The 23,110-nt window shown below is 40.9% G+C and overlaps 1 protein-coding gene across 1 annotated transcript; it reads left to right on the top strand.

Moving 5' to 3' along the window:
• Positions 1-122: 122 nt before the first annotated feature.
• LOC122561764 (ADP-ribosylation factor 4-like) lies at positions 123-23,074 on the top strand. The gene is made up of 6 exons (XM_043713884.2): positions 123-468; positions 7,217-7,297; positions 8,834-8,943; positions 9,782-9,853; positions 18,177-18,299; positions 21,668-23,074. Exons 1-6 carry the CDS (start codon positions 402-404, stop codon positions 21,752-21,754), a joined length of 540 nt encoding a protein of 179 aa, XP_043569819.1. The 5' UTR covers positions 123-401; the 3' UTR covers positions 21,755-23,074.
• The last annotated feature ends 36 nt before the right edge of the window (positions 23,075-23,110 follow it).

Here is a 23,110-nt window from a genome sequence, read left to right as displayed (position 1 = left end):
AACGCCGCGGACTGGTCGAACGGTCAGAAGGGGATGCCGGGGTGACGTCGCTCCGTGCGTTTGACGTCATTTCTTCCTCGTTGGCCGGAAATTGTTTGGCAACGTCACCACACGGACACTTCCTGTTGCCGATTCTGTTAGGAACGAGGAGCCAGTGTGAGCTCCCCGGACAGGCACCGTTAGAGCTGAGCCGTTAAACCTACACCCCGGTACCGTCAGAGTCAGACTCTGAACCCGAGTCGGGGCCGCCGGATTCTGAGCGCTAGAACCCCACTCCGAGCCGTCTACCCCCGGGCTCTCACCCGGAAGCGCTGGGCGCTCAGCCCCTAGGCCTCGAATCGTCGTGCCTCGACCCCGACGCTGAAACCCATTCCGGGCCTACCCGCTCCTCTTCTGGAACCATGGGCTTGGTCATCTCGAGGCTATTTGACCGACTGTTTATGAAGAAACAGATGAGGATCCTGATGGGTAAGTGCCCTGTAACCGTCGTCCAAGCCAACGACTTGTAAGACCACAGGAAGAAAGTGAGGATTGCAGATGCTGGAAACCAGAGTCGAGAGTGTAGTGCTGGAAAAGCACAGCAGGTCATGCAGTATCTGAGGAGCAGGAGAATCGACGTTTCGGCATGAATCCAGATGAAGAGATGTTGTTTGACTTGTGCTTTTCCAGCACCCCACCCACACTGTCGGACGACAGGCTGCAGTTCAGTTAGAGTCATAGAGATGTACAGCATAGAAACAGACCCTTTGGTCCAACTCGTCCATGCTGACCAGGTATCCTACATTAATCTAGTCCCATTTGCCAATGTTTGGCCCATGTTTCTCTAAACCGTGCCTAATCATGTACCCCATCCAGATGCCTTTTAAATGTTCTAATTATACCAGACTCTTCCACTTCTTCTGGCAGCTCATTCCATACACGCAGCATCCTCTGGTGCTCCTTTGTTCCATTTTAAACCTTTCCCACCTCACCCTAATTCTATGCCCTCTTGTTTTGCACACTGCTACTTCTGTGATGTTGTCCCTCTACAGGGAAAATAGCCCCAGCCTATTCAACCTCTCCCTACAGCTTAAGTCCTCCAATTCTGGCAACATCCTTGAAAATCTCTTCTGAACCCTTTCAAGTTTTGCAACTGGGACTGAAATGTATAATCATGCTGCATCTGTAATGAGTTTGAAGGAAATTAATGAATGATAATACTGAGATTTGGAAGAAATTTCACACTAGGAGTGTGCTCTTGAATGTTTAGTTTCTAATTTATCTTTTGTCTCTATAAATACGGCTTTGGTTTTAATCTTCCTTTAGTAGATGTAATCCTAATATTGGATTTAAACTCTAATGTTGTTTGTTACTGTTTGTTTTTGTATTGTTTTCAACCCTAAAAGTAGTTTCTTTTAAATGTCTGTGGAGTTTACATCCTGAACCATAACTTGCCATCACCTTACAGGTATGCTGTTTCTCATTCATTTAAGCCACTCTCATAGAAACATTGTACAAATAGAGGTCATTCAGTCCAATGGGTCTACACTGACCTTGCACATCCCTGAAAACTATGGGCTAATTTAACTTAGCCAATGCACTAAACCTGTACATTTTTGGACTGAGGGGAAACTGGATCACCTGGGAGAAACCCACGCAGACACAAGAAGTGCTAATTCCACACAGTGGCCCAAGGCTGCAATCAAACCCAGGTCCTTGGCACAGTAAGGCAGCAATGCTAACCACTCTGCCACTGTGTGTTTGTGATGGCTGATGAAAAGAATTTAAAATTCCAATTTTCAAAGTACTGTTGAAAATATTTCAGTTCACAAAGGAAGAGACACCACCTTTTGTATTGGATTCTTTTCACAATTGCCTTACCTTGGGGAGGTAATGGCCTAGTGGTATTAATGTTGGGCTGTTCATCCAGAGACCCAGATAATGTTCCGGGGACCTGACAGATGGTGGAATTCCAAATTCAATAAAAATCTAGAATTAAGAATGTTAATGACCATGGAACTATTGCTGATTGTCAGAAAAATCCATCTGGTTCACTAATTTCCATTAAGGAAGGAAACTGCCATCCTTACCTGGTCTGGTCTACATGTGGCTCCAGACACTCAGTAATGTGTGGTGGATTCTTAACTGCCCTTTGGGCAATAATGCTGGCCTGCCTAGCAATGCCCTCATCCCACAAATGAACTGTTTTTAAAAATCTATTCTTTTGGCCACTGGAACAGTTTCTCCCTATTAACTATGAAAATAATTAATGCCTTTGCTAAATCTCCCATTTTCTACTGGAGAGAACAAGTTAATCTCTCAAGTCTATCTGTAATCAAAACCCCTCATTCCAACTATGAATCGACTGCATTCTCCCTGCACCTTTTCATTGTATCTATAATTGGATACAACATTCCAATCGAGCACAACCAGTTTGTTTTTTTTTAATGAAACATTTTCATAGCTTCCCTGCTTCTGCCCCGCTTCTGAATTCAAGGATCCCCTATGCCTTTCTGTCAGTACTAAACTTGCCATACCGTATCAAAGACTTGTACCTTCATCTACACTCCTGAATCAGCTTGAAAGCTGCATTTTTAAACTTTTTTTCCTTATCAAGTTTTTAGCTTCAAACTTCTGTTAAATTTTATCTGCAATGCAAAGGCTAATTTTACCAGTTTCTGTTCCTGAAACCTTTTTAAATTAAAATTACTGTAAGTTAATCATCCTATCAAGTAGTGCATTCTAAAACCTAACCACTCATTGTGTAAGAAAAGTTATCCTTGTATAATTTCATGATTTCACCAATCACATTAAATCAGTATTTTCTGATTTAGTCTTCAATTGGATACAATCTCTGATTTGTGGTCTGAACTCTCCATGATTTTAACATCCATCTGGTTCACTAATGACCGTTAGGAAAGGAAACTGCCATCCTTTCCTGGTCTGGCGTGCATGTGACTCCAGACCCACAAAAATGTGGTTGACTCTTAACTGCCCTCTGGGCAATTAGGGATGGGCAATAAGTGCTGACCTAGCTCAGTCACCCCCCATTCAGTGAATAATAATTAAAAAAACATTGCTTTAGCCTTTGACCAAGGATAACTAACTCAACTGCTCTAGCCTAGCCACGCAACTGTAATTTGTCAGCTCTGAAATTGTTCCAATAAATCTCTCCTACACCCCCTCTAAAGCTTCAGGTCTCTCCTAAAGGATTGTGCAAATATTTGGGCTCTATGCTGCATTTGGGCTGAATACATGTATGACTCTCATGCAATATAGTTTATTAATTGCTGTTTAGCCTGCCCTGACACTTTCTAAGATTCCTTGTTATGGACAAGATCAAACCCCTCAATATTTTAAGAAGGCAGCCTAGACCCTTTTTTTTTCTTATTTTAAAGGCAAATGTAAAGTGCTGTGTTCCAGATGTAATTTGGCGGGCTGAACTACTCTTGATGTTAAGTTAAGCGCAATTTACTCAAAACACTATAGTTAAAAATACAATGAAAGAAGGAAGAACTTAACTCTATTGGAAAACTTAAAGTAATAGTATATACAGTAACCTTTACTAATTAAATGTTGCAATATAGCAATATTACATAAACACACCCCTCAGTGAAATTCAGAAAACAGATTTATCTCACGGGTAACCCCAGCAACCCAGAAGGAAAACCATCAAGAGTAAATGGAGAGTAACAGCCAGGAGATACTGCAGCTTCCAACCCTGCTGAGAGTCAAACATGAACTGCTGCTGGATCTTAAAGCTAAAAAACTAAAAACTAGAAATCCTGGTTGACCACACCCATCCATGGTTCTATTGTTCCAACTATTTTTTTATATAGAACCATGACCACCTAAGCTGTTTAATTTATAGGCCTTCACTAACCAGCTAACTAATAACCCTTTGCCTTAAAATTTCTCTTTTAAAAATGAGGACAAAATATACATTTTTAAAACTACAGCCTCATCACATTCTGCACAAACCATTTAGATTTAGATTTAGATTAGATTACAGTGTGGAAACAGGCCCTTCGGCCCAACAAGTCCACACCGACCCGCCGAAGCGCAACCCACCCATACCCCTAAATTTACCCCTTACCTAACACTACGGGCAATTTAGTATGGCCAATTCACCTGACCCTGCACATCTTTGGACTGTGGGAGGAAACCGGAGCACCCGGAGGAAACCCACGCAGACACGGGGAGAACGTGCAAACTCCACACAGTCAGTCGCCTGAGGCGGGAATTGAACCCGGGTCTCTGGCGCTGTGAGGCAGCAGTGCTAACCACTGTGCCGCCAAATATTTGTTTTTGAAGCTCCACTAAAATGATGGCATTTAGCTTGTATTCTCTATCACCATTGTTCTTACCAGAGTCTTGTTATCTCACATTTGTGTTAAATTTGACACCTGCACATCTGTCCTATTAGACTATCAATATTCTGGTACCTGTCTTTCTATTTATTACACTTTCAAGTTTTGTTATTTGCAAGTTGAAATTATGCCTTGTACACCAGGTCCATCTCATTAATATAGTTTAACAACATTGAGGTCCTGTTATTGTACAGTAGTGATATCCACTGTTTATTACACTCAATCATATCTGAAAAACTGTCATTTGTTGTGATGAATTTTCTATCTTTTAGTCAACTCTATATTCTAAGTTGCTATTGTTCCTTTTGTCCCATGGACGTCAATTTTATTAACAAGCCTGAAATGATATTTTATAAAATACCTTTTGAAAGGCTACTTACCCTTCTGTCTTTCTGTAAAGCCATAGTTGATCTGATTCACCTGTATATTCCTGCATACCCATGATAATCTTACATTCTTGATTACCAAGGGAATGAATCTGCCTTTGTCATTTTTTAAAAAATGTTTTTTCCTCCTCCTGTCCTCAAATGTGTACCTCCTTATTTTTAAACTGTGACCATAGTTCTAGATTCTGCCACAGGAGCAAACGTAATTTTGTTATCCATCCATTCAAACCCCTCAGGCTGTCGTATGTTTTAATTAAGTCACCTCTGACTTTTCTAAATTCCAGGGGCTACAGGCCTAGCCTGTCTTGACCTTTCCCATCACTCACATTCGGATTAAATTCTCCTCTCCTTCTTTCCAGCAAGAAGAGCATTTGCGTGCTGGAAAATGAGCTGTAGAAGTGATGAAGCTAAACTATATGCATAGTAAACAGTAAGCAGCATTCTATAGACAGAAGGGATCCCATAGCAGTGCATCAAGTCCACAGCACCACCACCCAGTTGTGAATCGTGCTGGACAAATAAACAGCTAATTGAAGTCACACTCATTAAATTAGGTGCTGGACATCTCATTGCTGCAGAGTTCCTCCGGACAATGGTTACTTCTATTATAAAATTAGAAATTGAAATATTGCATGATGATTGCAGTGTTTGGCTCCATTCACAATTCCTCAGTTAGTCTAACTCCTTGGCTATATTGAAGACCTGAACAACATTCTGGCTTGGGCTGATAAGTGACCAGTTATATTCCTGCTGTACCAGTGCTAAGTAATGATCCTCTCTAATAAGAGAGTCTAATCACCTCCCTTTGCTCAGCGGAATTATCAAATCCCCTGTTGACAACCACCTTGGGATCATTGACCTGAAACGTAGCTGTGGTTGTAGACATCTGGGCTGGACAGTACTGCTCTATATCTAAGTTAGTGTAATTAGTTAGTACAATTACTGTGCCTGTAGATGCCTTGATATGAAAACCCTTACAGTATAATTATTGCATTCCTGATAAGTATACTTTTTCATTTTTTAACTTTTGGTCATGCTTTACTGGTTTCTCTACCCTACTAATCATAAAGCTTGTTGTCATTCTTTTCAACTTGATGCACCTTTTTAATCCAATTATTTCTGAATTACTTTGCCAATTTAATTGTGTGTATCAATATTATTGCCATGGTTACAAGCTCCTTTTTTTTTTTGCTTAGTACACTTGAGTGGTATTGTTAGGTTCTTTCTGTTGAGGTTCTTACACACTTCATGCAACTGCAATACGTCAGCTTCTGTGAACAGCCAAAACAGCAAGCACAAGCTCTCTGGAGGATCACATAACATCCTCTGCAATGCTGGCAGAGCATGTCAAGCAAGGGTCTCTGAACAAGAGAACAGTTCTCCTTTATAGAGGACTTTACATAACCATGAATAATGCCCACAAGGTAACCCCTGCCACTCCCCCATAGTCACATGCCACGCAAGACACAATGAAGTGATTTGGGTTATCCCTTGAAACAAACAGTGTAAAGTGATTGGGTTATCCCTTGATTTACTCCTTACAGAATATGATTAGATTGGCACATCCTGCCTGCAAAACAGCTTCCTTCCCCCAGACATCCAATTTCTTACAAGTCAGCAGAACAAATTAACCCTTTAACATCTCAGTATAACTGTTTAAAGGATATGTTAGGGTTAAGTGACAATTAGGAGCAGTATGAAGGCTGGCATTGCTGTCTTTAGCTGAATGATCTTTTAATTTTGTAAGGATGAAAATTCCATTTTTAATTAATTGTTTACATTGTGACAGCTTCAGTTGCATATTTGTGATTTTTCACATGCTCTTGGAAACGGTTATCACCATTATTCTCCATGAAGTTTCTGGCATCAAGCTTGTATTGATGTCCTTGTCTTCAAGACTCCTTAAACATGGGAAACTTTAATCATAAATCCCTACAGCATGGAAGCAGGCCATTCACCCTGTCGAGTCTGCACCAACTCTCCAAAGAGCATCCCAGTGGACCCGCACTCCTACTCTATCCCTGTAACCCTATATCTTCCATGTCAAATTGACCTAACCAGTAAATTCCTAGGCATTAATGGCAATTTAACATGGCCAATCTACCTAACTGCAAATCTTTGGATTGTGGGAGGAAACCAGAGAATGGACAAGCTCCACACAGGCAGTCACCTACAGATGGGCTCGAACCCAGGTCTCTGCGGCTGTGAGATAGCAGTGCTAACCATTGAGCCACTGTGCCACCCTGTCTGATTCTTTCTATTAACATTCCTTTTGTCAAAAAAAACTTTGATGAAATTCATCCTTAACTGTTTATGTTCTAATGAAAACCAACACATGACTATACATTCAATCAGTAATTCTTTTGTTGATTGTCTATATACATGAAAATAAAGAATGCTATATGGAACGTTTAAGATGTACTGTTATGGAAGTTTTGGCATAATGTAAGTTGTCTTAAATTATTTTCTTCTGTACTTCAGTTGGACTTGATGCTGCTGGTAAAACCACAATTCTCTATAAACTGAAGTTGGGTGAAGTTGTCACCACCATTCCAACAATTGGTACGTTTCTCAATAGTTTTCATTTTTGGTGTAAGATCCAAACATTCATTGCCATTAACCAGTTACTTTAACTGTGCTTCTAAGGCAAGATGAGCTAGTCTATCTTCACCACTTGCACTTCTAGGAGATGAGGAAGAAGATTAATCCCTTGAAAAAATAAACTTTAATTGCTGAACGTCTATAAATTGCATTAGTACAGAAATATATCCTTCAGTGTCATCAGATGCTGAACTAAGGAAGAGATATTGGTAGTGGTGATCAAATACTGAGTTAAGTTTGAAGGCAGAGTAAGTGGGAATGAAGATGTTTAGGGAGGGAGTTTAGTGGTGTGGGTCCTAAATGGTAGAAGGTATAGCCATAGTTCAAAATCCGATATTTGTCAATGATATTGCCAGGAACATATTTAGAACAGCTTCAGTAGTAGTAGTGGACCCTGGCCATAGAAGATGTTACTTGTTGCTTTTAGGATAAAGTGTTCAATTGGCCCTGGATAGGGCTGCAGCTAAAAGCATGGGCAACTGATGAAAGAGCTTTCGTCTGGAATTGTGGTCATGATTTGAGGACAGCAGTTGCAATGTTTTAGAGAAAATAGTGATTAATTTCCAGAAAAAAAGTGTTCAGGGTTTTTTTGGCAGGGGAATGATGGCCATTTTGAAATTGAATATGGAATCTGATGCAATAATATAGGAACAATGGAGATGGAAGAGCTTGGAGAGGGTACAAGGAATGTGGGAGAAACCAGCAAATGCATAGATTCAGAGTGAGAATGGAAAAGTTTGAAAGGTGTTTGGACTTGGATAATGGGTAAGATAAACAGCTGAATGAAAGTCAGTTTCTGGTTGCAAAGTTGTCTGAGTTTATTACACTTTCTTTTAGAAGAGAAGGCCTTTATGGGGGCAATTGGTGGTGGAGAAAGAGTTAATATTTAGTTTGCTCTCTGATACCAGGCAAGCAAGTATAGGAAAATGAGGCCTGATGTTGTGATGGAACGGAAAAACAGCTCACCTGATTATCAAGGCTTCCAAGCTTGAAAAGGAGAAAGTGAAGCAAGAGTTATGAGAAACTTGGGGACAAGAGTGTCAAAGGCTAGTTGGTATTGGGTTCTTTGGCTGGGGTGGGGACACAAATGCAGAGAACTGCCTGATCTGTTGGAAGTGTCGAAGTAAATAACATTGGATGGATTAGTGGTTGATGTTTGTCCCCATGGGTGCACTGGACAATAAGAACAGTGGGACGGAAGGTTGAGTTAGTGGGGTTGCTTGTTTGTAAGAACTTGATAATCGGTGCTTTATTGAGCTATAGAGAATGCAGAGTGACACTCAAAGCAATTGTGGACTTACTTAGCACAATATCATGCCCGGGGCTTTTGTAGGACATTAGAAATGTAAAGGAATATTGATGGGTTAGAGGTTAGTTTGGTGAAGATATGTGGGAGTGTATTTCTAATGGAAAACAAACGTGAGAAGCATGATTTTTTGCATTAAAAATAAATTGAAGTTTTGCAGACAAGACATTTCAGGTTGTCTTTCTTTTCAGGTTTCAATGTAGAGACTCTAGACTACAAAAATATTACCTTCACTGTATGGGATGTTGGCGGTCAGGATAAAATTCGTCCTTTGTGGAGACACTACTACCAAAACACACAGGTATGTGAATCCTGGAACTCCTGACGTATTTTGTTACATTGTGCATTGTTCTACAATGGACAATCCTCAACACAACAGCTATTATTCACCATTGCTGCAAGCAAAGTGAGTTTACTGGCCTAATATTTCAGTGGAAAGGAAATTATATTGATGTGCTGGGGTCTCGCTCAGTGTGCTGCTGCTAGTCTCCTCTAGGGAGCAGACTTTAAGAACTCCAAGTCCCAGAGGAAAGGCATTTAATCGATTAGCCGAATAATCACACAACCAGGTGCCGTTGATCTTTGATTCTAAAGGATGTGAATTAAGACATTTGCAAATGTTTGAACTGTAATCTTCCAGTTCTTCAAATCAGGAACTGTTCCTTTTAATTGGAAACTTGCATATGTGACCACACTATTTAAGTGAAAGAAGGAAAACCACAGAATTGTAAGCTAGTTAATTAGTCTGACATCCATTTTTGGGAAATTTAATGTCGAATTAAGAATAAAGTGATTCATGAACTTGGTGTCAGCTGGACCACAGGAGCCACTGTGTCTATGTAACAAGTAGACCACGCCTGGTGAACCTGTTTGAACCTTTTTGAAGAGGTGACTAAAGTGGTTAACTATGTATGTTCTTTATGTGGACTTCCAGAAGATACTTGTAAAGAGACTTTAAAGTAATAAAACATCTTCAACATTTTACAGGAAATATAAAGTAAAATCAGTTGGAATTTTGTATTTGTTCCATACTTTCTAACACAAGTGTTATCCTTCCTGATCTAAATTGTTAACCATTATACAGAACACACCTCTCTTTAAATCACTATAATGCTGTGTGTCGTTTAATTTTTTTTCAGGGTCTGATTTTCGTTGTGGACAGCAATGACCAAGAGAGGGTGCAGGAATCTCTAGAACAACTGAACAAAATGGTGAGAAATGGCAATGCTAGAGGTTTGAGGGAAACTCCTGGTTTTGTTGAAAGTATTTCAGAGTGCCACCTTTTCCAGTTTTTTTTTTCCCAAATCAAATTTGTCATATCTGATAATAGTCAGGTCTCTGCCCTGAAGTAGCTTGAGTAAACTTGTCCAACGGATTTTCATATTTTGCTCTTCATGTATCGGCAATGTTTGGAAAAGCAAAATGCCAGTTTTGCCTCTTGTTAACCATTTAGACTTTAATTTCAGAAGAAAACCCTTTGTGCCACCTTTGAGTTCTCTGTTACCATTTACAGCTCATAAAATTACTGTCGAGAGTGAGCCACTTGCAGAGGAGATAATTTCAAAAATGTTGATAATGGACAAAGGGGTGTGAAATTAGGTCAACCTCTAAATCAGAATGACAACTTAAGTTTATTACAGGTTGCTAGTGATTGTCGCAGGCCTTTGTTACAATCGGAAATGCTATCAGTATTAAACTGGTCATTTTGCAATGAGGAGACTGAATTATTTTTAGAACATCCTACAATTTTCTTATCCTGTAAAGTTGAGGAGCAACTTATCTGGGGGCTGGTGGTGTGGTTGGAGGGAAGCAGCACCACCTTGTGCTGTCATCTGTGGATGCACAGCATGTACTGAAAAGGTCCCAGGTTGAAGTGCAAGACTTCCAGCTTTTGTGAACTCATTTGATCTCATCTGTTTCATCTGTTTAAAGATAGAGGTAAGCCTCTATTCCCTCCAATATAGAGAAAGGAAAATGAGTGAGAAATTGATAGTTTCTATTCCTGACATGTTATTTTGGATCCAGGAAGCAGATTAAAGTACAGGTGTTAGGCAAGAACTTTCAGAAATGCTTGGGAGAGACTATTCACAGGTAAACGAACAGTTGCATAGTGACCGGCTTTTAAAAACAAGATAGCTAGTCCAGAGACAGTATGTTCCTGTTAGTAGTCTAGATTAGACTCTGGTTTCCAGCATCTGCAGTCCTTGATTTTGTTCCTGTTTAGTATGAAGGGCAAGGTTGCGAAGTGTTTGGGATGCTGGATAACTAGAGAAATTGAGGCCCTGGGGAAGAAAAAGGAGGCGGCATGTGCAGATATAGACAGCTGGGATCAAGTGAATCCCTCGCAATAAGGCAGTAGGAATACACTCTGGGGAATTCAGGAGGGCAAAAATCAGACATGAGGCAGGTTTGGCAAATAGAGTTAAGGAAATTCCAAAAAGTCTAAAACTACAATAAGGGTAAAAGTAACTGGGGAGAGAGTAGGGCCACTTAAACGTCATCAAGGCTGACTGTGTGGAACTGTGATGGGTGAGATATTAAATAAGTATTTTGCATGGGCTTTCACTGTCGAGAAGGATATGAAAGCTAGAGAACTTGGAGAAATAGTGATATCTTAAAATCCCCACATTTAGAGATAAGGTGCTGAATGTAGTAAATGCATAAAGATGAATAAATCCCTGGGACCTGATCAGGCATATCCTAGAACTTTGTGGGAAGCTAGGGAAGTGATTGCTGGGCCCCTTGCTGAGACATCTCGATCATTGATAGTCACAGGTGAGGTGCTGGAAGACCGAAGGTTGATTAATGTGCCGTTATTTAAGAAAGGCAGTAAGGAAATGCCAGGAACTGTAGACCAATGAGCCTGATGTTTGTGGTAAGTTTTTTGAAGGGGATTCTGAGTGACACGATTTATATGTACTTAAGACAAGGACTGATTAGGGATAGTCAATTTGGCTTTGAGCATGGGAAATCGTGTCTCACTAACTTTCCTTTTTTTGAAGAAATGGTAAAGATGATTGAAGGCAGAGCAGTAGATGTTATCAGTGTGGACTTCAGTAAGGCATTCAACATTGGTCTGCACAATAGACTGGTTAGCAAGGTTAGATCACATATCCAGGAAGAGCTATCCATTTAAATATAAAATTGGCTCGAAGGTAGGAGACCAAGGATGGTGGTGGAGGACTATTCTTCAGACTGGAGGCCCGTGATCAGCATGCTGCAAGGATTGGTGCTGGGTTCACTGCTTTTTGTCATTTATAAAAATAATTGTGAATGTAGGAGGCATAATTAGTAAGTTTGCAGATGACACTAAAATTAATGGTGTAGTGGACAGTGAGGTTTACCTCAGAATACAACGATATCTTGAGTAGATGTGTCGAAGTGCCAGATGGATGTTTAATTTTGATATGTGAGGAGTCGCAGGTAAGTTTAATTTAGATAAAGGTGAGGTGCTGCATTTTGGAAAGGCAAATCAAAGCAGAACTTATACACCACATGGAACATAGAATCCTTACAGTGTGGAGTATATGAAATCTACTTAATGGTAAGGACCTGGGGAGTGTTGCTGAACAAAGAGACCTTGGAGTGCAGGTTCACAGTTTCTTGTAAATGGCGTACCAGGTAGATCAGTTAGTCAAAAGGCTTTATTGGTCAGTGCATTGAGTGTAGGAGTTAGGAGGTGAGGTTGCAGTTATTTAGGGCATTGCTAAGGCTATTTTTTGGAGTACTGTGCAATTCTGGTCTCCATGCTATAGAATGGATGTTATGAAACTTGAAAGGGTTCAGAAAAGATTTACAAGGATGTTGCCAGGATTGGAGGGTTTGAGCTACAGGGAGAGGCTGAATAGGCTGGGGCTGTTTTCCATGGAGCGTCGGAGGCTGAGGGGTGACCTTATACAAGTTTATAAAATGTTGAGGGGAATGGATATGGTAAATAGACAAGGTATTTTCCTCAATGTGGGAGAGTCAAAAACTAGAGGGCATAGATTTAAGGTGAATGGGGAAAGATTTAAAAATGAGCTGAGGGGCAACCATTGCATGCAGGGGGTGATGCATGTATGGAATGAATTGCCAGAGGAAGTAATGGTGGCTGGTACAATTACAACATTTAAAAGCCATCTGGATGGTTGTATGAATAGGAAAGATTTAGAGAGATATGGGCCAAATGTTGGTAAATGGGACTAGATTTATGGAGGATATTTGATTGGCATGATAAGTTGGACTATTTGCATGCTGCACATTCCTGTGACTAAAGGTACCCACGTTTGTATATGAAGGCATTGCGCTTGACCTTATTCTATTTTGATTTCAGTTTTTGATAAAGTCCCACATGGGAGATTGGTAGTGAAGATAAGAATCCATGGGATCCAAGGAAAGTTAGCAAATAAGATCCAGAATGAGCCGAGTGGCAGGAAGCAGAGGGTGATGATCGGATGTTTTTGTGACTGGAAGCCTGTCTAATACTGTTCCTCGGGAATTGTTGTTGATGCCCTTGCTGCTGAAAGTGTCTATAAATGATCTATCCTTATATATACTTGCTGCAGAAAATTCAAAAATCGGTGGTTGGTGAATAGTTGGCAAGATATCCTGAGATTACAGGAGCATATAGATGGGCTGGTCAGTGATAAATGGAGTTTAGTCCAGATAAGTGTAAGATAATGCACTTCAATATATGAACGGTAGTACCCTAGAGAGCATCATGAATAAGGTGTACATATCCCCGGTCCCTTAATGTAAGAGATGGTGGGTTCAGAAGGCTGTGGGATAATTACCTTTATTAACTGAGGCATAGGGTTTTAGAGTGGGGAGGCTATGCTGCATCTCTATAATATGTTGATTGGGCCACAGCTAGAGTATTGTGTTCCATTCTAGCATCCACGTTATCGGAGGGATGTGATAGCACTAATGGGTACAAAGGAGTTTTATCAGGATGTGGTCTGGTCTGAGGAGTTTTAGTTATGAAGACCGATTAGATAAACTGGGTTTTGAGGAAGGGCTACTTGGCCTGAAATAGTAACTCTGATTTCGCCCCACAGATATTGCCAGACCGCTGAGCTTTTCTAGCAATTTCTGTTTCTGTTTTGGATAAACTAGAGTTGTTTTCCTTGGAGCAGACGCGACTAAGGGAGAACATAATTGTATACATTACATAATGCATTGAAGATAATGCACAGACAGGGTAAACAGTAAGAGACATTTCCTCTTGGTGGAAGAATTGATGATCAGAGAGCATGGATTTTTCGTAAGGAGTGTAAGGAAAATATTGCCACCAAAGTGGTGAGAGCTTAGAACACTCTGCCTGGTAGGGGTATTACAGGCAGAGCCCTTATTTAAGTAGTTAGATGTGCACTTGCAATGCAAAAGTATATGAGACTGTGAACCAACTAAAGGAAAACAGGCTTTCAATAGTTAGATGCATATTTTTGAAGTGTTCTAGAGAGGAATCATAGTGCACTCAGTGTTGGCTGTCTCTCTCTCCACAGATGCTGCCAAACCTGAGTTTCTCCAGCATGCTGTATTTTCATTCCGGCTTGGGAGATTTGCAATATTGTCTTTTATCCTTTACCTAGCTTCCCATTCATCTTCAAGGAGAGCTATCCTTCAATATTGAGAGCCCAATCCTTGTCACCCTGCAGTCCCATCTCTGTAATAGAGTCTTAGTCATAGAGATGTACAGTACAGAAACAGATCCTTCGGTCCAACCTGTCCATGCCGACCAGATATCCCAACCCAATCTAGTCCCACCTGCCAGCACCCGGTCCATATCCCTCCAAACCCTTCCTATTCATATACCCATCCAAATGCCTTTTAAATGTTGCAATTGTACCAGCCTCCACCACATCCTCTGGCAGCTCACTCCATACACGTACCACCCTCTGCGTGAAAAAGTTGCCCCTTAGGTCTCTTTTATATCTTTCCCCTCTCACCCTAAACCTATGCCCTCTAGTTCTGGACTCCCTGACCCCAGGGAAAAGACTTTGTCTATTTATCCTAACCATGCCCCTCATAATTTTGTAAACCTCTATAAGGTCACCCCTCAGCCTCCGACGCTCCAGGGAAAACAGCCTCAGCCTCTCCCTATAGCTCAAATCCTCTAACCCTGGCAACATCCTTGTAAATCTTTTCTAAACCCTTTCAAGTTTCACAACATCTTTCCGATAGGAAGGAGACCAGAATTGCACGCAATATTCCAACAGTGGTCTAACCAATGTCCTGTACAGCCACAACATGACCTCCCAACTCCTGTACTCAATACTCTGACCAATAAAGGAAAGCATACCAAAAACTGCCTTCACTATCCTATTTACCTGCGACGCCACTTTCAAGGTGCTATGAACCTGCACTCCAAGGTCTCTTTGTTCAGCAACACTCCCTAGGACCTTACCATTAAGTGTATATGTCCTGCTAAGATTTGCTTTCCCAAAATTCAGCACCTCGCATTTATCTGAATTAAACTCCATCTGCCACTTCTCAGCCCATTGGCCCATCTGGTCCAGATCCTGTTGTAATCTGAGGTAACCCTCTTCGCTGTCCACTACACCTCCAATTTTGGTGTCATTTGCAAACTTACTAACTGTACCTCTTACGCTTGCATCCAAATCATTTATGTAAATGACAAAAAGTAGAGGACCCAGCACCGATCCTTGTGGCACTCCACTGGTCACAGGCCTCCAGTCTGAAAAACAACCCTCCATCACCATCCTCTGTCTTCTACATTTGAGCCAGTCTGTATCCAAATGGCTAGTTCTCCCTGTATTCCGTGAGATCTAACCTTGCTAATCAGACTCCCATGGGGAATCTTGTCGAACGCCTTACTGAAGTCCATATAGATCACATCTACTGCTCTGCCCTCATCAATCCTTTGTCACTACTTTAATCAAGTTTGTGAGACATGATTTCCCATGCACAAAGCCATGTTGACTATCCCTAATACATGTACATCCTGTCCCTCAGGATTCCCTCCAACAACTTGCCCACCACTGAGGTCAGGCTCACCGGTCTATAGTTCCCTGGCTTGTCTTTACCGCCCTTTTTAAACTGTGGCACCAAGTTTGCCAACCTCCAGTCATCCAGCACCTCACCTGTGACTATTGATGATACAAATATCTCAGCAAGAGGCCCAGCAATCACTTCTCTTGCTTCCCACAGAGTTCTCGGGTACACCTGATCAGGTCCTGGGGATTTATCCACCTTTAACCCATTTCAAGACATCCAGCACTTCCTCCTCTGTAATCTGGACATTTTGCAAGATGTCACCATCTATTTCCCTACAGTCTATATCTTCTATATTCTTTTCCACAGTAAATACTGATGCAAAATATTCATTTAGTACCTCCCCAAGGGGCCCTATTCTCTCCCTAGTCCTTAATATATTTGTAAAAACCCCTTTGGATTCTCCTTAATTCTATTTGCCAAAGCCATCTCCTATCCTGTTTTTGCCCTCTTAAGTATACTCCTACTTCCTTTATACTCTTCTAAGGATTCACTCGATCTATCCTGTCTATACCTGACATATGCTTCTTTCTTTTTCTTAACCAAACCCTCAATTTCTTCACTCATCCAGCATTCCCTATACCTACCAGCCTTCCCTTTCACCTTGACAGGAATATACTTTCTCTGGATTCTTGTTATCTCATTTCTGAAGGCTTCCCATTTTCCAGCCGTCCCTTTATCTGCGAACATCTGCCTCCAATCAGCTTTCGAAAGTTCTTGCCTAATACCGTCAAAAGATCTGGTCTATCCTTTTCCATCACTATTTTAAAGATAATAGAATTATGGTCGCTGGCCCCAAAGTGCTCCCCCACTGACACCTCAGTCACCTGCCCTGCCTTATTTCCCAAGAGTAGGTCAAGTTTTGCACCTTCTCTAATAGGTGCATCCATACACCTGAATAAGAAAATTGTCTGGTACGCACTTAAAAAATTCCTCTCCATCTAAACCTTTAACCCTATGGCAGTCCCAGTCGATGTTTGGAAAGCTAAAATCTCCTACTGTAACCACCCTATTATTCTTACAGATAGCTGAAATCTCCTTACAAGTTTGTTTCTCAATTTCCCTCTGACTATTCGGGGTCTATAAATACAATCCTAATAAACTGCTCATCCCTTTCTTATTTCTCAGTTCCACCCAAGTAACATCCCTGAATGTATTTCTGGGAATACCCTCCCTCAGCACAGCTGTAATACTATCCCTTATCAAAAATGCCACTTCCCCTCCTCTCTTGCCTCCCTTTCTATCCTTCCTGTAGCATTTGTATCCTGTAACATTAAACTGCCTGTCCTGGCCATCCCTGAGCCATACTATCAGATAGTATTTATGTACTTCGAATAGCCTGTGCAATTGCATACAGGGCCATTGAAAATGAAATTAAATAAATGATTGTCGTGTATTATAGTGAAAAGTTTTCACTGTTGCCCTGATTGGTGCCATTTTGAAAAGTTAAGAATAATCAAAATAAAAAGATTGAGTCCATAATCCTTCTACCATTGGTTCTGTGTTTCTGTTATCATTGTAACCTCTAGTTTTAATTTGTGTATTCCTTATGCTTTTTTTCTCCATCCTGTTTGACATCTGTTTCCATATTACAACTTTTCCTCTCTTCTTTTGTCTGTATTCTTTGATATACCATATTTTTCCACACTGAGGTTCTGGCCAACGTTTTCACCCAGAAGATCACGTTTTGATTTTTCTCTCTGTCATTCAGCAAATTTCAACAAGATGAGGTTTGCCATAACGCTAATAAGCAAATCATTCCAAAGCAATAAATTGATTGTATAAATATGGCATTAATAATATTGGCATTTTTAATGGTCAATCAGTACAACTGATTTGTCATCCCCTTTTTGTTAGGAAGCAGAACTATAGAAAAGCAGTCCCCATGTCCTGACTGTCAGGGGTGCCCAGCTAAGGAGTTAGATCGTCCCTAATGGAGCACACCCTCAGCTGATCTTAGAAGAATTGACCTGAAAATGGGAGTCAGCCTGTTTGGTGAAGAATGACTCATTCACAGCCAATACTCCCAGTCAAGTCACTTAGCCCAATCTCTTCCCCAGCTCCCCCAATCATTCTCACTTACTGACACTCCCCTTGTGCCTCCATACCACTCCTTTTCATTCATTACCAGCCTGATCCACTTTCACCGTGTTGACAGCCCAGCAGACTTTAATTCCCCAGGGCATGACTACCCACTCCCTCTTTCCTAAAGCACCCCAGTCCACTGCTCCAAGCCACTAAGTGAGTTTTGTTGCTCACTAGAGAACCGGTTGGAAGCATTTGCAGAGTCATCCAGCGACTCACTTCAAAACTATCATTTTTACCAGTGTTTTGAATAAAAGCCTTGCAGATAATGTTATAGTTCCGAGGCCATTTTTTCAGCCGGCCTGTTGTAAAGCATTTGGGAAACAGGTTTATGTGAGATTATGATTTCGTTTGTGTAATGAGTTCTTAAACTCTTGCATTTATCAGTTCTAATACTGCAAGCTAAGTTTGATTTATATGATTCCTGAGCTCATTCTATTTGTATTTTTTCCCCAGATTGCTGAGGATGAGCTGAGCAATGCAGTGCTGTTAATATTTGCAAACAAGCAGGATTTGCCAAATGCTATGTCAACTGAAGATCTCCGTGCGAAACTGGAACCACTGGCCACCAGCAGAACTGTAAGATATTTCTGTTTTTCCAGAATGTAGACCCCATGAGTGCTGCCAGGCTACATTTACCAAATTGATTTGTCCAATCAATATGGTAATTAAAATCACCCATGATGTTGTTTGCAATCAATTTCTTGCAAGCCCTTATTATTTTTTCTTATACTGCTATACCTGCTTTCAGTGGTGCCTGTTAATCTATTCTACGATTTCTTATGTCCACCATGATCTTCTGGGTCAAGATCATTTCTTTGTACTAATCTCATACTTTTGTTTAAAAAAAAACCTCTATTCCACTTTTACATTTCCTCCTATCTTTTGTAACCTCTCCTTGTAAAATGCCATGACTGTCCCTTGAATAGCCAGCTCCTTGTTTTAATCACCTTACAATCACACTTCTGTAATTGTTAGTGTAACCATATACAATTTTGTTTCAACAATGCAGTCATTAAATGAATGCTTGCAATGCTAATATAAGAACATTTAAATGTGTTCCTAATCTGGTTTTTCCCTAATCTGATCTAATTTGTTGGTGCATTCTCTCGTTCCTGTCGCTTTCTGGTTATCTTTAGTTGGATTGTTCCCCATCACTATTGCCTTATCCTTCCTCTTGAATTTTCTGTATCTATTCCCCAACCAGCCCCAATGCCCTAGTTGTGCAATTCCCTTGTAAGCCCCATGAATCAAAAAACATTCTTCCAGCACCAATCTTTGACATGCATTCAGTACTCTGTTTTGTTTGTGGCTCAGGTTGAAATTCAGAGACTTTAGTCTTTGTGCTTAATCCCCTAGCATAACCTTTCTTTCTTCGTCCTGACTCTGTCTTGGTACTTTTTTTAAAAAAGATTAGACTACTTAGTGTGGAAACGGGCCCTTCAGCCCAACAAGTCCACACTGACCCTCCAAAGCGCACCCACCCAGACCCATTCCCCTACGTTTACCCTTGCACCTAACACTGCGGGCAATTTAGCATGGCCAGTTCACGAAACTGGAGCACCCGGAGGAAACCCACGCAGACATGGGGAGAATGTGCAAACTCCACACAGTCAGTCGCCTGAGGCAGAGATTGAACCCGGGTCCCTGGTGCTGTGAGGCAGCAGTGCTAACCACTGTGCCACCCATGCCGCCCAAAATACTTGTGTGGATCACAACAATGGAATCCTTCTCTATTGCAAGTTCTTCTTCAGCCCTGAGATGTCCTCAATCCTGGAAAAGGATAGTCAGTTGAGACACTCCTTCTTTGCTGTAATGAATCATGCCTATCCTTCAACTATACTATACCTTAATATAACCACACTCCTTTCAACTTCCCTCCCCCAACTTGAATGACTGCCAGCATCATAGTGCCATAGTCAACCTGCTCAGCCTTCATGTGTTTTTCAATTCCCAGGAACCTCAAGCTTTAGAAATACTATTCAACAGTAATCTGTAGTTTGATTGAGCGGTTTAACTAGGCAATGAATTTAAAACAATATTTGTCTCCCCAATTTAACTACTGACCCCATATATAGAAAGGAAAATACCTGAAAACTCTCAAACTAACTTGTGTGCTCAGTTCACTTTCTGGGCTTGAATTTGCAAACCCCATTCCTAATTCCACCTTTTTCCTCCAAGACCACACTTTTATTAAGGTCAACACAGTGCTTTCTCGTCACTGCTGCAGGGTTTTATCTGTTTCCAAAAATTGCCCTTAGGCACCCTCCTATTCTTTACCTACACCTGCCCCTGACATCATCCAAAAACACAGCTTACAAGTACAGAACCTCACTGCCAGCCCTTTGACACCTCTCGATTGTTGCTAAATTGTCAGACTGCTTAGCTGACATTCAGTTGAACACACAATTCCTGCAGCTGACTATTGGGAAAACTGAAGTCATTGCTTTTACATTACATTTTTTTTTGCCTAACATTACAGTGTGGAAACAGGCCCTTCGGCCCAACAAGTTCACACCGACCCGCAACCCACCCATACCCCTACATTTACCCCTTACCTAACACTAACACTACGGGGAATTTAGCATGGCCAATTCACCTGACCTGCACACCTTTGGACTGTGGGAGGAAACCCACGCAGGCACAGGGAGAACGTGCAAACTCCACACAGTCGCCTGAGGCGGGAATTGAACCCGGGTCTCTGGCGCTGAGGCAGCAGTGCTAACCACTGTGCCACCGTGCCGAACTCTTCCAAACTCTGTTCTTAGTTGCCAATTCTTTCCTTATCCCTTCTGACAGTTTCACTGAACCAGTTGGTTTGCAGTATATTTGAATATGGTGAAATATTTGAATCTTTCCAAATACACATCTGCACTATTACAGCATACCATACTGCCCTGCCCCAGTTCAACTGCTGCTGAAACCCTTGTCTGTTCCTTTGTCCTTTCTTGCCTCAAACATTAATTGGGATAGTCATAGTGTAAAAGCATTAGAAGGGTCAGGTTTCTTAATGTCTTCAAGGAGAGCTTTTTATATCAACATGTAGAATGTCCTACAAAGGAGGGTGCAGTATGAAACTAATTCTGGGGAAAGAAGCTGGACAGATGTTTGAGTTGGCAGTGGGGACGTATTTTACTGATAAGCTTAAAACTTTCAGTATTGTGGTTGCTATGGAAAAGGATGGAATCTACAATGGAAGATTTTGGATTGGGGGAGATAGATTTTGTTAACATAAGGCAGGAACTGGTCGAATTAGTTTTTTTTCCCCAGGAATTCTCTCTGCTTTCCTAGTTGCTTTAAGTTCACTGTATTCCACTAGGACCTCGGTTGATTTATTTCCTTTGTATCTATTCCTTTTTGTCCAGACCTGAATATTCCTAGATATCCAGGGTTATTTGGGTTGTTGCTGCCACGTTTCATTCTAAAAAGTGAACGTGTTGGGTCTGTACTCTTCCCAGTTTTATTTTGAATGGCTCCCACAGGTCTGCTGTGGGTAGACTTACCCAGGTGGATTTGTGACAATTGATGACTGTTTCATGGTCACCATTACTGGAGACTAGTTTACAATTCCAGAATCAATTGAATATAAATTCCACCAGCTGCCATGGTGGGATTTGATCTCCAATTCTGAGCCTGGGCCTCTGGATTACTAGCCATGATAATACCACTTTCCTTGTGTACAGGGATTGTCACCAAATTTAAAAGAGTACATAATGGGTAGTGTCATTTCATTACCTGTCACGTGCTCACTTCAGGTAAGTCAAAGCTTTTCTGTCCTCCTGAAAGGTTCAGATGAAATGAGAAATAATGTCTTACAAACACAAATACTATCCCCTTCACGGAGTTACACTGCATTAAATCAAGCTGGAAGTGTGTGTTTGGCAATAACAAAATTCTCTTTCTTATTTCTTCAGCTAAGTTTGATAATAATTTCTCTTTCTTCACAGTTGCACATTCAGCCCACATGTGCAACCAGTGGCCTTGGTCTCTATGAAGGACTGGATTGGTTGTGCCAGAAGCTGTGTAATAACTAGAGGACCCAGGTTCATCATCTATCCTTTCTACATCAGTGTGTCAACTGCTAGGACTTGAACTCGAGGACTTTTAACAATGGCTTCCCAACTCTTTTGTGTTCTCCTTTTTATTTTGCTTTATCTCATGCTTGTCAACATGGTGCATTTTAAAATTAAAATCAATTTGGTTAAGCGTGATCTCTTCATTCAATGGTTGGATGCCCCTTGCCAAGGCCAGTTCAAGGACTTTATAGCACTCTGTAGTCACTCACTAGATGCTTATTCACAAGCATCAAAAGTTCTGAGAACTCTGCATGCAGCTCCCAACTTAAGACAATTTGAATTTCAGAAGTTACTAACAACTGGATGAACCATCTCGTTTGTTTGTTTGATCTGCTGATTGTGGACCATTTGAAATGGTTGTTCAACATGCTGTGCCAGTTTCTTTAGTATTCCACAGCCATCGTGAGGATTCAAAGGAAGGAAGAGGTTTTTGCAGATGTGATGCTAAATTGGATATAGGAATTGTAATTAATGACCATGATTATTTTCATAAATGTAGTTTAAAAACGAGAGAATGTGAGTGCCAATTATGAGACTCGAGCAAATCTTCATTTTTCAGAGTGACGCTCTTTGAGTAAACTGTGGCCTACTTACAAGCCAACTTTTTCTATTTACCTTTACTCATCTTGCACAAAGGAGCTTTATACCTTTTAAGCAACCACTTACTCTTCCCTCAGCCTTTTGGTGATTGGTTTAGGTTTCATCCTCAGCATATGAGGGACAGGATTCCTGCATTGGTGTTTCTCCCATCATTGCCAAAGGGCCACTCCAGTGAGGTCTGATTTGAAGTCACTGGTGTGCAGATCCAGATAGGAAATGCCTTTTGAAAGAATTATGTTACTTTAGATGACAATTTATATATTTTACTTTGTAGCAGTTTTTTTTCTCTGTTTAGGAATAAACTATTAGGTTACGAAGGGCACTGGTTTGCTGTTTTAATAACTCAAGGGTAAATCAATTTCCACAACTGTACAAAAAAATTTAGTTGTCTTGACTGTTTAAAAATACAACCAAATCTTAGTGTATGCATGGAGTATTTACCTTGTATTGTATTTGTGCTAATGTTATGATGGGGAATCCTTGATTTCCTGTTACTGTAATGGTCTTTTGGGGTATGTAAACACCTGCAAATGAATATTGCGTTCTAAGTGGAGATGGTGATCCTGATAACTGGATAAACAGTAAATCAGTGAGCTGAAGCAAACCATATTGAACGTAACCAAAGGCTTCTTTCTGGAAAATATTGACTCAATCTTAATAAAGGCCTTTTCAGAAATATTCCTGGTCTGTGCTTTGTTCCTTACATCAACAATC

The sequence above is a fragment of the Chiloscyllium plagiosum genome, unplaced genomic scaffold (assembly GCF_037043375.1).
Source record: "Chiloscyllium plagiosum isolate Xiang-an unplaced genomic scaffold, Cpla_swu_hap1 HiC_scaffold_23, whole genome shotgun sequence".
NCBI lineage: Eukaryota > Metazoa > Chordata > Chondrichthyes > Orectolobiformes > Hemiscylliidae > Chiloscyllium > Chiloscyllium plagiosum.
This window is presented reverse-complemented; position numbering and strand designations above follow the sequence as displayed.